Below are 12843 nucleotides of genomic sequence, written 5' to 3' on the forward strand. Positions count from 1 at the left end.
GGAAGTAACTCGTTGTAGTCCCTACCAGCCGTTTTTGTAGGCATTAAACTGCCAGAATTTTAAAAGACGATATCTCCGTTTGCATTGAACTTTCAGCTTCGTAACTTTGCAGATATTGTTTATGCTCAAACAGCAACATTACAAACTAACTAACGTTAAAAAAAGTGAAATCTCAATCAACCACCCCTTTAACTATTATTTTTTCTTGTGGACTATATGTAAACATCTTTTATGTGAAATATCTTATTCAGGTCAGTACTAAATAAACAATAACATGCATTTTGTATGATCCCTCTTATTTTCGTAAAATAACATTTATTTGATTCTCCAAGGTGTATGTAAATTTTTGACTTCAAGTGCAGACAGACAGACAGATAGATAGATAGATAGAGCTATATATTAAGTTGTTTGTAGATGCATCAATAAACATTAAGCTTACTGTACTCATATGTGCTCCTGTACTGAACAACTGTTACTAATATAAGCCTGTGGTCTACTGTGTGGTAGGGATATGCCGGTATCAAATTTTCATGTTGCGATTAATTGCTAATGCTTTTATCACGGTATGCGGTATTATCACGATATTGAAATTTAGTTTTAAAAAAAGTGCTGTCATAATACAGTTACATCAGAGTGCGCACGCGTCTTTCACGCAGCATACAGCGGTGTTGTGCATTTTGACCAGTTGATGGGAAAAGTATTCTTAAAATGCATTCAAAATTCGGAATAATTTGTAATATATAACTATTCACGGTATTTAGAAGTGCCCACGATAACAATATCGTGCATATTCATTACCGCGATATATCGCATTACCGAATACCTGCACAAGTCTACTGTGTGGTGCAGTTAATCTGACAATCTTAAGGAAACATGACCTTCACCAATAGAGGACAATATGTCATTGATTTTGACATTTATATCATCACTCTATATACTGTAGCAAAAAAAAGAACAGCTAAAAGACATATGATTTGTTTTATAATTTTTAAATGGTTCAATTAGAACTTGAATACTCACCTACTAAGATTGTCACTACTTGGTTGTTGGCATACTGCTCGATCTCCCTCAGCCACTCAGGAAGGCACCGGAAGGAATCTTCACAGGTGATGTCGTAGGTGAGAATGAGAGCGTTGGCACTGCGGTAGTAACTCTGGGTAATTGAGCGGAACCGCTCCTGCCCGGCCGTGTCCCAGATCTGGAGCTGTGGGAATGAGCGGATCAAATAATCAGTGAAGTCACTTAGTACTTCTAGCAGAACCCAACACAAGCTACAGCTTTCTGTCTATTTCATTAGCAGGAAGTGCACTGAAATGCGGAAAAACGCCTAGAGGTACACAGACTCAAATACAAGGGCTTAATCAGTGAGTGGTCTACTCTAAATTGATGCTTGATACATTTCAAGGCCAAGATTAGTCACATTATATAAAAAAAAAAAAAAGAAAGAGATATACCAGGTGTTAATATAAAATATAAGAAGCATTTTTTATTGTCTGAAGAATGCTGTGACTGATATTCCAAACATACTTATAATGCAATTGACATCAAGCACACAAAACAGACGTACACTACAAAAAGTAAGTTTATCTGTATAGTGTATTTCCAACATGCCGCTAGTTTCGGTTTCACTGTAAATTAAGTATTTTAGGTTTGGCACTTATATAAAAAAATTGCTTTTAATGAATCCCACAATAATTTCTGCTTCATTCCTGTTCCATTCTGAAGACTTTTAAATTGAAAGGACTTTTTGTGGAGTGAGGGGAACTAAAACACATTTACAGTGTTTATAATGTTTTGTTTTATTTACTAATATTTTTAAATGAATTCTGAATGTAATATTATAATGTGACTTATACAACGATACGATTTTGAACCCCTGTGATTAGTCAGGTGCAACTTCTACATATATTTAATATATATTTAAAGCAAATTCTTACAGTATTTTTTAATTGATTACTTCATTTTATTTAGCCATGTTAGAAGAATCCTTCTTGTGTCACCACCAACAGCCAACATATTATTAGTATTATTATTATAAAAAGTAATAAAGTTATTATTATTTTCTTTTATTAGATAGTGAAGCGCCCTTGGGTTTGGGGCTATGAAAATAAATAAGACATAATAGTAACAACAATATTTCATTATTATTTATTTACATAGCCCTCTTCTGCAAACCAAAGGTCACAGGGTATGACAAAAAGAAATCAAGAGCATAACCAAAAGATTACATAGCATGCAAAACATAAGAAGAAACATAAAAAAGATGAAAGAATGCAATATATAGACTGAAAACTAAAAATAAATAAATAAAATACTTTAAGTCACTCACTAGTCACTATCTATTTTTTTTTTTTTTTAATTCATTCATGCATGCAAAATCAATAACCACTATATTCCAATAAAATTCCCATACAGTTACCTCACAATTCTACTAAAGAGGCTTACCCACCTTCACCTTCACTCCTTTTATTTCCACTGTTTTGATCATGAAATCAACTCCAATGGTGGCACCTTGTCCGGGAGGGAAGAGCCCCTAGAAATGCAAGAAGTTGTTTAAATGCAACGATCATTATGAAATTAGGGACTGCAAATTGTGTAAAAACACTTACACATTGCAAACCTCTAGTGTTGTTTTGTTATAGCCAAGATAATGCTATGAGTTATTCCACACACCTGAGTGAAGCGTCGGACGAGGCAAGTTTTGCCCACTCCTGCATTTCCTATCAGCACAATTTTGAATAAGTAATCATAATCCTCCATGCTCATGCTCAGCTGAGGGAACATGAATGAAGAGAGAGAGAGACAGGCGGATAATATGTGGGTGTTAAGAACTGCAATGCAATCTACACATGGCTGAGCAACATCCCTCTGATAAAACACTGTTTGACGTAAAAGAGCCCTTACAGAACAAACATTTCAATGACACCAGTGATGTATTACTGAGAACAAACGAGGGAATGAACTACGCCTGATGTCTCTAGGGACCATTTTTTTTGCTGTCCATTCTTTAATTTATTCGATCAACAGTGCCTCTGTATTTCACTACACACATTAGCAGTGTTTGTTTCTGAAGTGTTGCTATAGGAGAAGCTGCTATGCATGTGCTCAAACGCTGCTGTTGCCAAGGCCTATGGCAGGATGCTGAGAGGACCGCAAATAAAGAAGACACAAGGAATAAAGAACAACTCCCAGAGGCCTGTCAACACACATGCATACACGCAAACATACTTTCAACAGCTAATTAAGAACTGTGGTGGATGTAAGCATAAGAAATTGAAAAGAAATACAATTGGAAATTCGTACGTTGAGCATAAACAGGCCCCCTTTACAAATAATTTTAATTCAATAAAAAGTGAACTTAATTAGCTGCATGAATAAACATTCGAACATTACAGAACCGTGTCATCTCCACTGCAAAAACTGATCTCACATTCATTTTGTATGAAATTAATATAAAAAAAATAAATAATAATACATTATTAATTGTATTATTATTACCATTATTATTACTGTTATGAACTAATACAACTGAAAACTGCAAGTTGAGCATAAACAATACATTTTTGATTAAAGAAATAACTTCATCACCACCGCAAAAATACTTTATCTCACATTAATTTTGTAATTATTACAAAATTATGCGTTTGTGCTCAGCCACAATTATATTTAATATTTTTGGACACGATTTATGGTATGTTTAGCAACAGCATAAACACAACTTTTTACTCTCGTAGAATAAACAACAACCTTCTAAACTGGATTTCATTTTCATCCAGAAATCAACACGTTGAAAATAGATGAAATGTAACGTCACTATTCCTTTAATTACATACATTATGACTGTAATTTGTACTTTACAGAACAAAATAAGGATATTAAATAACAGAACAATAAATATATACTTTATTGATCCCTATTGGGTATGGATGAAAACAAAAAAACCTGACATGCAATATCTCTAAGCAGAAAACTGAAATCTGATATGCAATATCACTGAGCACAGCAAAAGACATAGATGTGGCCTAATACACTTCCTTTATATTCAGACCCTTTATAAATAGTGAAAATTGCACATTTTATTTTATGATGAAATAAAACCAGCAGGCACAATGTTCTCCATTAGCTAGCAGGATCGATGCTCTACACATTAAAGGTCACATTAAATCATCTTTACACTTACCAAACACTGGGGATCCACCCCACTGCTTCTATTATTCCGAATGCATTCAGTCTTTTCTTCAGGCTTTTAATCTAAACGATGATAGCAATCGTGCAGCGCCAACAGCAACCTCAGCAGATTTTCGGCTCCAGTGTTTCCTCGATTTTTTTGACAATGACGTCATGCTGCTTCCCCAGTGGAAGCCGAGTCCGGAAAACATCGCAGCTGCATTCTGGGATTTGTAGTTCAACGTTCACCAGTGGAAATGGCAAAACAGAAAAGCAGGACAAAAATAAATAGATAAAAATAAGTCATAATAAGTTAGATATCAGAGTCAGAGTTTAAATATCTCTGTTTGTACTTCAAAATATAGTTACAAATTACCAAAAAAATATATTTGCTAAAATAATGATTTGCTAGTATAGTTCTAAATAAATATATTTAAATTAAATAAATATATTTTCAACCAATAAATGTTTTTTGTTGTTGTTGAAAATATATTGAAGACGAACTTTATTTGCTGTCTACGTGTGAAAATATAACAGTTGACAAAAAAATCAGCAAAGAACATAGGCTACTTTACAGTGTTTTAAAAATACATAAAATACATTACAATATATAAAATAATTACACATTATTACATCAATATAAATTTAGTTTTGATCTCGAGTAGGCTATTCCATTCCACATTTGCATTTAGCCTATTTTCTTGCCCCTGAAATACATATTTAAAATTAAATGAAAGTTGGAACGAAATATATTTCCAGTTTTAAAAAAAAATTTTTAATTGAGCTTCACTGTTTACAACATATATTTGGCATATAGTTAAAATATATTGGTCCGGGAAAAAATAGGAGTATAGTACTACAAAAGACCTGCACAAAATAAGATAAGCTTGAAGTGGGTATTTGAAGCGATTTTCACATTTAGATCGAGCAGATGCTCTCTCCGGAACACTTGTAAATCCGCCATGTGTTTCTCACCGGAGCGGTTTTCATTTCCGCCTAAACATTGCCCTTGATTTCCTCTAGGAGGTGATATGGAAAGTTGAGTGTCAAAGGGGTTCTGACTTTAGAAGAGCCTGATTTTTGTCACAATGGGGCTTCTGCCTGACGAGGCGAAAGTTTTGCCTCCTCCGGGGATCGTCAACAGAAATTCAGTGTGGTTCGGTCTGTGCGGCTGGGCGTCCGCGATGCTGCACAACAGTTTAAACCGCAGGCCTGCGCTCAAAGCCGGTGAGAACACAGCTACACCAATGCATTTATAATAAACTAAATCTCTAACATCAACACATTGTCGTTTAATTTCATAATAACAACGAAATAATGCGTTCCTCGTTGAGTTTAACGTTACTTACAACCCTTACACAAATCAACTGTGGTGGCAACATATAAGTTACATGGTGCTGAATGAATACCACATTCTTGATATTTACATGGTTACTACATTTTATTATCGAGAGCAGTGGAATTGCTATTGCACTCCTTCTTATCACTTAAGCCAATAATATTGCTAGTGACTGCATATCACTAGCATATAGCACTACGTTATGTATCTAACTGACAAAATGTCGTGTAAAATTAATGCAGACGTCATACCAGTTTGTGTACATTTTTTCAAGAAAACATCAACAAATTTAATGCCCCTCACCAGTAAAAATCAGCAAGCATAATTGGATTATGCAAACATGTTTTTGTTTTTGTTTTGTTTTTCAAACAGGTGTTCACCGCCAAGCGCTGTTCATAACTGTTGGATGGTTCATTGGCTATCATCTCACAAAGTTTGAGAATTATAAATATGCCACATTGGACAGGGACATGAGTGAGTACATCCGGCTGCATCCTGAGGAATTTCCAGAGAAAGGTAACAGCACATGGAAATCCAGCCGCATTACTGTCTTGAGGTTTTCTTTATATTAAAATGATTGTGTATGCTGTTGCCACAATACTTTCAATCTTTCAACAATTTTATTTCACTTTCTCAAACCAGCACTGAAGACATTTGCTGAAATCGTGGAGCCTTTTCATCCAATTCGTTGAAAGGATGTACTTGTCACAAGGAATGTGAAGACTATTGTTGCAAATCTGGTTGAACAGACTTTACTGTTATAAACACTCTTATATTGATTTATTACGTTTGTCCTCAACTTAATAAATTGTCCTCAATGTCATTAAAATGTCTGAAACAAATATCTGATTTTTTTTTTTTCTTCCCAATGCACAATTAGTTTTTACATTACCAGATTACATTACCACATTAAGTGAAGTAAACTTCAGCCGATTTCCCGTGTGCAGGGAGCAGAGAACAGTGAACACTTATGTAGGGAACATGTCAATCGGAACACAGTTCATTCATGGAGCTCGTAACGAGCTGGTTATCTAAATCAGGTGTGAGAGACATGCAAAATATGCAGAGCGGGGGTGTCGCGAGGACTAGGATTAAAGGCAGAGTAAGTGATTTCTGGTAGCCAATGTTGATATTTGAAATCACCAAAATAAACACGCCCCTACCCCAAAAGGGTCTTGCCCCTATTTTGATAGCTCCGCCCCACATATACGTACGCAACCCAGGCAACGATTAGTTCTGTGAAACAAAGCAAAACCAATGTTACACCATGTCTACGGACGTGAGCGGCGCGGCACAACAAATCCCCGACAGAAAACTGCTGCCGGGTTCTATTTATGACCTGCTGACACACATTTCAAATGGTTTTCAACGGTAGTTTGATCGCGTCCAGCGTAGGCAGACTTAAATTTTTGTTTAAATTGATAGTTTAGTTGTCCTATATACTTAAATTGGTCATGTTCTTGTTAGGCTGCTAGTTAATGAAATCCAAGTAAAAAAATGCAGACCCTGTTGTATTTTCTTGTAATTTATTAAAAGAAGGTACACCGCCATCTTGTGCCGACTAAACTGACTTGAACGCACCTGACGTCGTAATTACGACTTGTCAACTCGTAAGTACGACCGTCCCAGGAGGACTTGAACGCAGCATCAGAACTGCTGATAATAATTATATTAATTTTATATTACCCACCCTCAAAAAAAAATGCAAGAAACACTTCAAAATGTCTCATTTGTATTCAATGGAAGATATATACGGTTTAGAATGACAGTACTTTTATTTTCACAATTTAAGTTCAGTCTGCGTATGTAGGATACTGATTATGCATTTTAATGTCCTTTAAAGAGTGTTTGGCATGTTGTCAGAAAGCATGTTGCAAAGACATGCATAAACAAGGTCATTAGAATCTCTGAAATGACCGTACAAATAATTGTGACCGCACCGAACAGCATGACATTTGAGGCTGTGCTTTCATGCCACAAATGATTTCAGCTAGACTTTGGCATGGATATTGTACCGATAGCCTGTCTCATGCAATAATGTGCAATCGCAGGACTTTTGCAGCAGATTCAGTTGCTCTTGGTTTACTTTGGAAGATTTCATCTACTTCTCGTTTGCCATAAATTCATATTTAAAAACGGAATTATTCCAGTGAAAGGAGCATGTAATATTATTACAGGACTTCATGTATAGTGTGTCTGTGTACGTCAGGGTTATTATCGTTAACAAAAACTGTTAAAAAAACATTTTTGTTAATTGAAATAAAGCTGAAATACAATAAATTATAGATAAATACCTAAAAAGATATATTAAAACCAGATATGTTACTTTGGCAGCTAACTGAAATAAGTTTAAGATGAAGCACTAAAATTACTAACTGGAAATAACTAAAACTGAAATAAAGACTCTTAATTTAAATAGTAATGTTAAAATGACAAAAGCAGAACAAAATTAAAATGTAAACTAAAAATATAAGAATAAACGCCAATTCAAAAGATATTAATAAAATCTAAAATATAGCACTAGTGTACGTACAGTAATTTGGCAATATTACAACAGTTGCCTTTTATTATTGGCTTAAATTTGTTACATCTCGATGATTTCACAAGCACATGTTCTGGTCATTTTGACTGACATTTTGTGAATTCCTTTTACAATATATGATATGCACATTATGTACAATTGCATCAAGTGAAAGTCTAAGCATTTCAGTTATCTTGTGTATGTAATTTACAAAATTGTGTTCATTAAAAAACAAATCACATAACTTGCACTGCAAACCCTAATATTTAAAGGGAAGCCGTTTGTCTGTTTTAAAATGTAGAAATTTCCAAAGGGATTTAGAATTGTTCGCTTTCGATCATTACACAGAATGCAAGATAATAGTACAAGCAGCCAAATGTAATGGACGAAAAACATTAATTTAAATATTAAAGAAGAAATTATTTTAAATACACTTTTAAAACAAAATGATTTTTTATATTTTTTATTGCATGTCACATAGATAGTGACAAGGACGTAAACAGCTTTCCAGGTAATTACAACCTATCCCAACATGGATTTTTCCACAAGATGTGCTGAATCCTAACGACTGATGCCAACGATGTCCAAATATTTCTCAGTCAAGTTCTGGGACTTCTTCGTGAGCGTAGCCATGACTGTGAACAGGCCTCGCAGATGGAAATGGAAAAGCGCCTCGAGCTCGGCCTCCAGCAGGGGCTCCAGAACTTTGTGCAGGGTGGCGTGACTCTTGGCCTCGGCGTTGTCATGTGGGATGAGGCCGCTCTCCACCGTGTTCTTGATGGCTTTCAGCAGAAGGTAGTACTCATACAGGTCCATGCTGTGGTCGGCGGCCTCACAGTCCGGATCGTTGTCGTACGGCACGTCTCTGAGGAGGCTGGGAAGCAGGATGGTCTGCTCCATATTGTGCACTGTTGTGCTGTAGCGCCTCAGGGCCAGCTGCAGGGAGCTTCGGCTGAGCTTGGCATCGGCAGACTGCATGGTTGCTCAAGGTGGGTTTCAGGCTTGATTAGATGGTGTAGCAGCCCGGGGCCTGGATGCAGTGCAAAATCTGAAGAAAGGCTCTTTTTATAGCGTGTCTGACAGGGGCTGTGTGGGACAGTTGTGCAACATAGTGGCCTGATCTGCTAGTGGTTGAGTTCAGTTAAAGCACCCCCTTTAGCTAAAACACCCCTTATTTCTTCACAGCGTGATATTCTGGCTGCCATGCTGAGATCGAGCAGTTTACTGAAGGACACTGACCCCAGAATGGTGATTTACATCAGTAGTGTACTTCACGCCTAAAGAGTGTTTTTTGTAATTAAACTGCCTAAAACTGAAATAAAAATAAATCGAACCTAAATAGCAATATTACAAATCTAATGTAAATGACAGAATCACATTAAAAAAAGTATTAAATAAAAGCTAAAAACTATAATAGGATATAATACTAAAATATAAACATATTACTAAATAAAAGCCTTAAAGTGTATGCTTATAACAGTTTTGAACACACTTAAGCAAAAAGTGGACTCTTTTAAAAAGTGCATTTTGTAATGTCACATTTTTAATTATCACAGTACATTTTAAATGATTATGTTTGAATAATTATTTGTCATGCTTTAAAGAACTACACTTATTTTGATTTTGACATAATAAAGCACATGTAAAATACTTGATTAAAATTTTAACTGTTATTTGATATTACCTTTAAAGTAATATATTTTAAATGTATGGCAACCGTATACAAACAAATGTGTAATTATAAATATATTTAAATACATAACATACCAGTTTCTGAAGAAATGGCATTCAAGTATATTTTAGTTTAATGCTTGTCAGCACATTCAGAAGTACACTTTTACCATATTTGAAAGACATGTAAAATTACATGTAAAGATGTACTTAAGTCCTTCAGTGAGTCAAAATTTGTAGTTTAATTGTAAATTAATCTTGGTTTAATTATAAATAGCATGCAATTAAGTGTCCACATTCTGCTTGCACTTAAGATTTTTTTTCCATAATAAGTACTCATTTTTAAAGTATCTGTCGTTTAATTCAAGTCTAAAATATTTTTTAACACCACTAAATCAACCTCAATACATTAACTTATACCAACAAAAATGTATGGGTTAAACCAGGTAGAAATATAGCTCTTTTAAGGGAACAGTTGCAGGTTACAACCTTTTACAGTGTATTCTACTTGTTTTCCACAAGGGATTTATTTCTCAAATCAAACAAGATCTCTTCAAGTGTCAAAACTGTATCATACATGAAGGTATCATCTGATAGCCTAACTAAAGAGGTTATATGCACCAATGTTGCATTAAATGTGCATGCTTTATTTGCCTAGGATTCTACAGCATTGAAAAGCTATACATGGAAAGATAAATATTATCTAAAAGTATATTTCTAATCAATTAGAGTGCAATGACATTCCAGGTCAGATCTGTTTGGATTGGCTCTGAACTGCGATTGCACATTTACAGATGCAACCTGACTGTACAACATCACTCATATTTGGAAATAACAGTCAGACTGTTTGCACAATGTCTGTGATTAAATAAATCCTCAGACTTCATCATTTCTAAGAACGCAAAATGGGGTTATGATATCTCTTTAATCAGACTTCTGGCATTGGAAGTTAAAGCTCATTTCAAAGAGTAAAGTTCAATTCCAAATACAATATAATGTATAATATTTGATATAATATTCATATTATTTTAGAACTGCTCTGCTGCGAAATAAATCCTCAGACTTCATTTCTAAGAACGCAAAATGGGGTTATGATATCTCTTTAATCAGACTTCTGGCATTGGAAGTTAAAGCTCATTTCAAAGAGTAAAGTTCAATTCCAAATACAATATAATGTATAATATTTGATATAATATTCATATTATTTTAGAACTGCTCTGCTGCATACAGTACAACAGAAGCATAGAATGACCAGTGGCTGTGAATTGAAAATATTTAATATGAATTTAAAAAAAAAAAATGTTTGGAAAGTTAGAGTATTTGCTTACCAAGAAGACATCATCACTTTTTATGCATCACTTCCAAGCTTCGATTTGTTAAAAAATGTGAAAATATTATATTTTGTGTATTTAGAATATATTAAATGTCAGCTGTGAAATTAGCAAGACATTTATATTCCAAAATGTTCAGTCACCATCATTTCCATCATAGAATGCTGTTATACATGATACATGATCTGATGTGGGGAGAGGACACTGTGGTGGGAATTTTCATTACATTACAAGTTATTTAGCAGACATTTTATCCAAAGCGACTTACAAATGAGGACAATAGAAGCAATCAAAATAAATAAAAGAGCAATAAGCAAGTACGACAAGACTCAGTTAGCCTAACGCATACACGTAGCAAGTTTTTTTTTATTTTTATATATAATAAATAAAAAGAATAACAGAGCAAGCTAGTGTTAGAGGCCTTTTTTGTTTGTTTTTTGTTTTTGTTAATTGTATAATAAATAGAAAACAAATAGATAGAATACAAAAATAATAGAGAAGCTAGTGTTAGTTAGTTTTTTTTTTTTATGAAAACAAGCAGTTAGTAAATTAATAGATTGCAAGTCTAAAAGGGGCAAGTTTTTTTATGAATAGAATTAGAATAGAGAGTGCTAGAGTTAGAGGGTCAAGTAAAGATGGAAGAGATTCTTGAAGATGGCTAAGGACTCAGCTGCTCGGATTGAGTTGGGCAGGTCATTCCACCAGGAGGGAATGTTTAATTTAAAGTGTGTGTGTGTGTGTGTGTGTGTGTGTGTGTGTGTAAGCTTGCAAGTCTAAAAGGGGCAAGTTTTTTATGAATAGAATTAATTAGAATAGTGCTAGAGTTAGAGGGTCAAGTAAAGATGGAAGAGATTCTTGAAGATGGCTAAGGACTCAGCTGCTCGGATTGAGTTGGGCAGGTCATTCCACCAGGAGGGAATGTTTAATTTAAAGTGTGTGTGTGTGTGTGTGTGTGTAAGCTTACACTGTTGGATATTGTTAGTGGACACATTTAATTAGTAACATTATGAAACATGTTATATAATCTTTGAATAAATGGATCGATTATGACAAATTGAACCTTTGTGCGAATTATTCCTTTAAGACTTCCTTTTGAGGCAAAGTAATAATCATACTTGCCACAAGATGGCAGTCTGTTATTGATGTAATTAGTTAGCTCCGTCCTTTGCTTTTTAAACACTGTGCTTGAGACCACCAGTGTTTTAACATATTTATCTCTTTCTTATTTTTTTCAAAATCACAACAATAATAAATAACATAGATGCTATAATGTGTTAGAGCTAACGATTAAATCGGTTGGTTTGCACTTCACTGTCAATGTCACTTTTTTAAATTGTACTTACACATCATGTATTACTCATGAAAATCATTTAAAGTTTTATACATAAAAATAATTGTCAGGAAAAAAAATAATATTCACTTTCTATATTTATATATTCAGATGTATTCGAATGAAACGCAGAGGACTCCCATCGACGAACTCGTTCGTTTATTGGGTGCTGGGGTTTTTTTTATTTATTTTTTTTATTTATTGTTTATTTAGCGCTGTGTGTGGTTGCCAAGTAACGCGGTTGTGACGTAGCGTAACGAACATTCCATAGAACGTTCGGTGAACATTATCGCAGACAAGACTACATTTTGTAGCGAGTCTGCGAGTGATTGTGAGTATCCTCATCAGCATGGCCGGATTTACCATTGGGCTTGGCGTCACACGTTTTATTTGCGGGGTCTGCGCACGCAGCATGTGCATAACGATGCTCAGAGCAGGCTGTACCTGTGGTAAATATACGGCCCTCAGACAGAACAGGCAGGTT

At 34.7% G+C, this 12843-nt stretch overlaps 3 protein-coding genes across 4 annotated transcripts; 1 reads left to right on the forward strand and 2 right to left on the reverse strand.

Moving 5' to 3' along the window:
- Window positions 1-997: 997 nt before the first annotated feature.
- Window positions 998-4315, reverse strand: LOC107740383 (ras-related protein Rab-30-like). The gene is made up of 4 exons (XM_016552811.1): window positions 4181-4315; window positions 2674-2772; window positions 2450-2533; window positions 998-1204 (listed from the first exon to the last, which is right to left on the reverse strand). The coding sequence occupies exons 2-4, from the start codon at window positions 2764-2766 to the stop codon at window positions 998-1000; spliced, it is 384 nt and encodes a 127-aa protein (XP_016408297.1). The 5' UTR covers window positions 2767-2772; window positions 4181-4315.
- An 804-nt stretch (window positions 4316-5119) lies between these two features.
- LOC107740371 (NADH dehydrogenase [ubiquinone] 1 subunit C2-like) lies at window positions 5120-9232 on the forward strand. 2 transcript variants are annotated; one of them, XM_016552798.1, is made up of 3 exons: window positions 5120-5394; window positions 5879-6022; window positions 6149-6348. In XM_016552798.1, the coding sequence occupies exons 1-3, from the start codon at window positions 5256-5258 to the stop codon at window positions 6196-6198; spliced, it is 333 nt and encodes a 110-aa protein (XP_016408284.1). In that variant the 5' UTR covers window positions 5120-5255; the 3' UTR covers window positions 6199-6348. The 2 variants fall into 2 exon arrangements, with proteins under 2 accessions (XP_016408284.1, XP_016408285.1); XM_016552799.1 differs by lacking the exon at window positions 6149-6348 and adding an exon at window positions 9213-9232 and having other exon boundaries at window positions 5121-5394.
- On the reverse strand, window positions 8484-9091 carry LOC107740370 (mid1-interacting protein 1-B-like). The gene has a single exon (XM_016552797.1). It carries the CDS (start codon window positions 9003-9005, stop codon window positions 8589-8591), a length of 417 nt encoding a protein of 138 aa, XP_016408283.1. The 5' UTR covers window positions 9006-9091; the 3' UTR covers window positions 8484-8588.
- Window positions 9233-12843: the final 3611 nt, after the last annotated feature.

The sequence above is a fragment of the Sinocyclocheilus rhinocerous genome, unplaced genomic scaffold, assembly GCF_001515625.1.
Source record: "Sinocyclocheilus rhinocerous isolate Xijiao unplaced genomic scaffold, SAMN03320098_v1.1 scaffold315, whole genome shotgun sequence".
Taxonomy (NCBI): Eukaryota; Metazoa; Chordata; class Actinopteri; order Cypriniformes; family Cyprinidae; genus Sinocyclocheilus; species Sinocyclocheilus rhinocerous.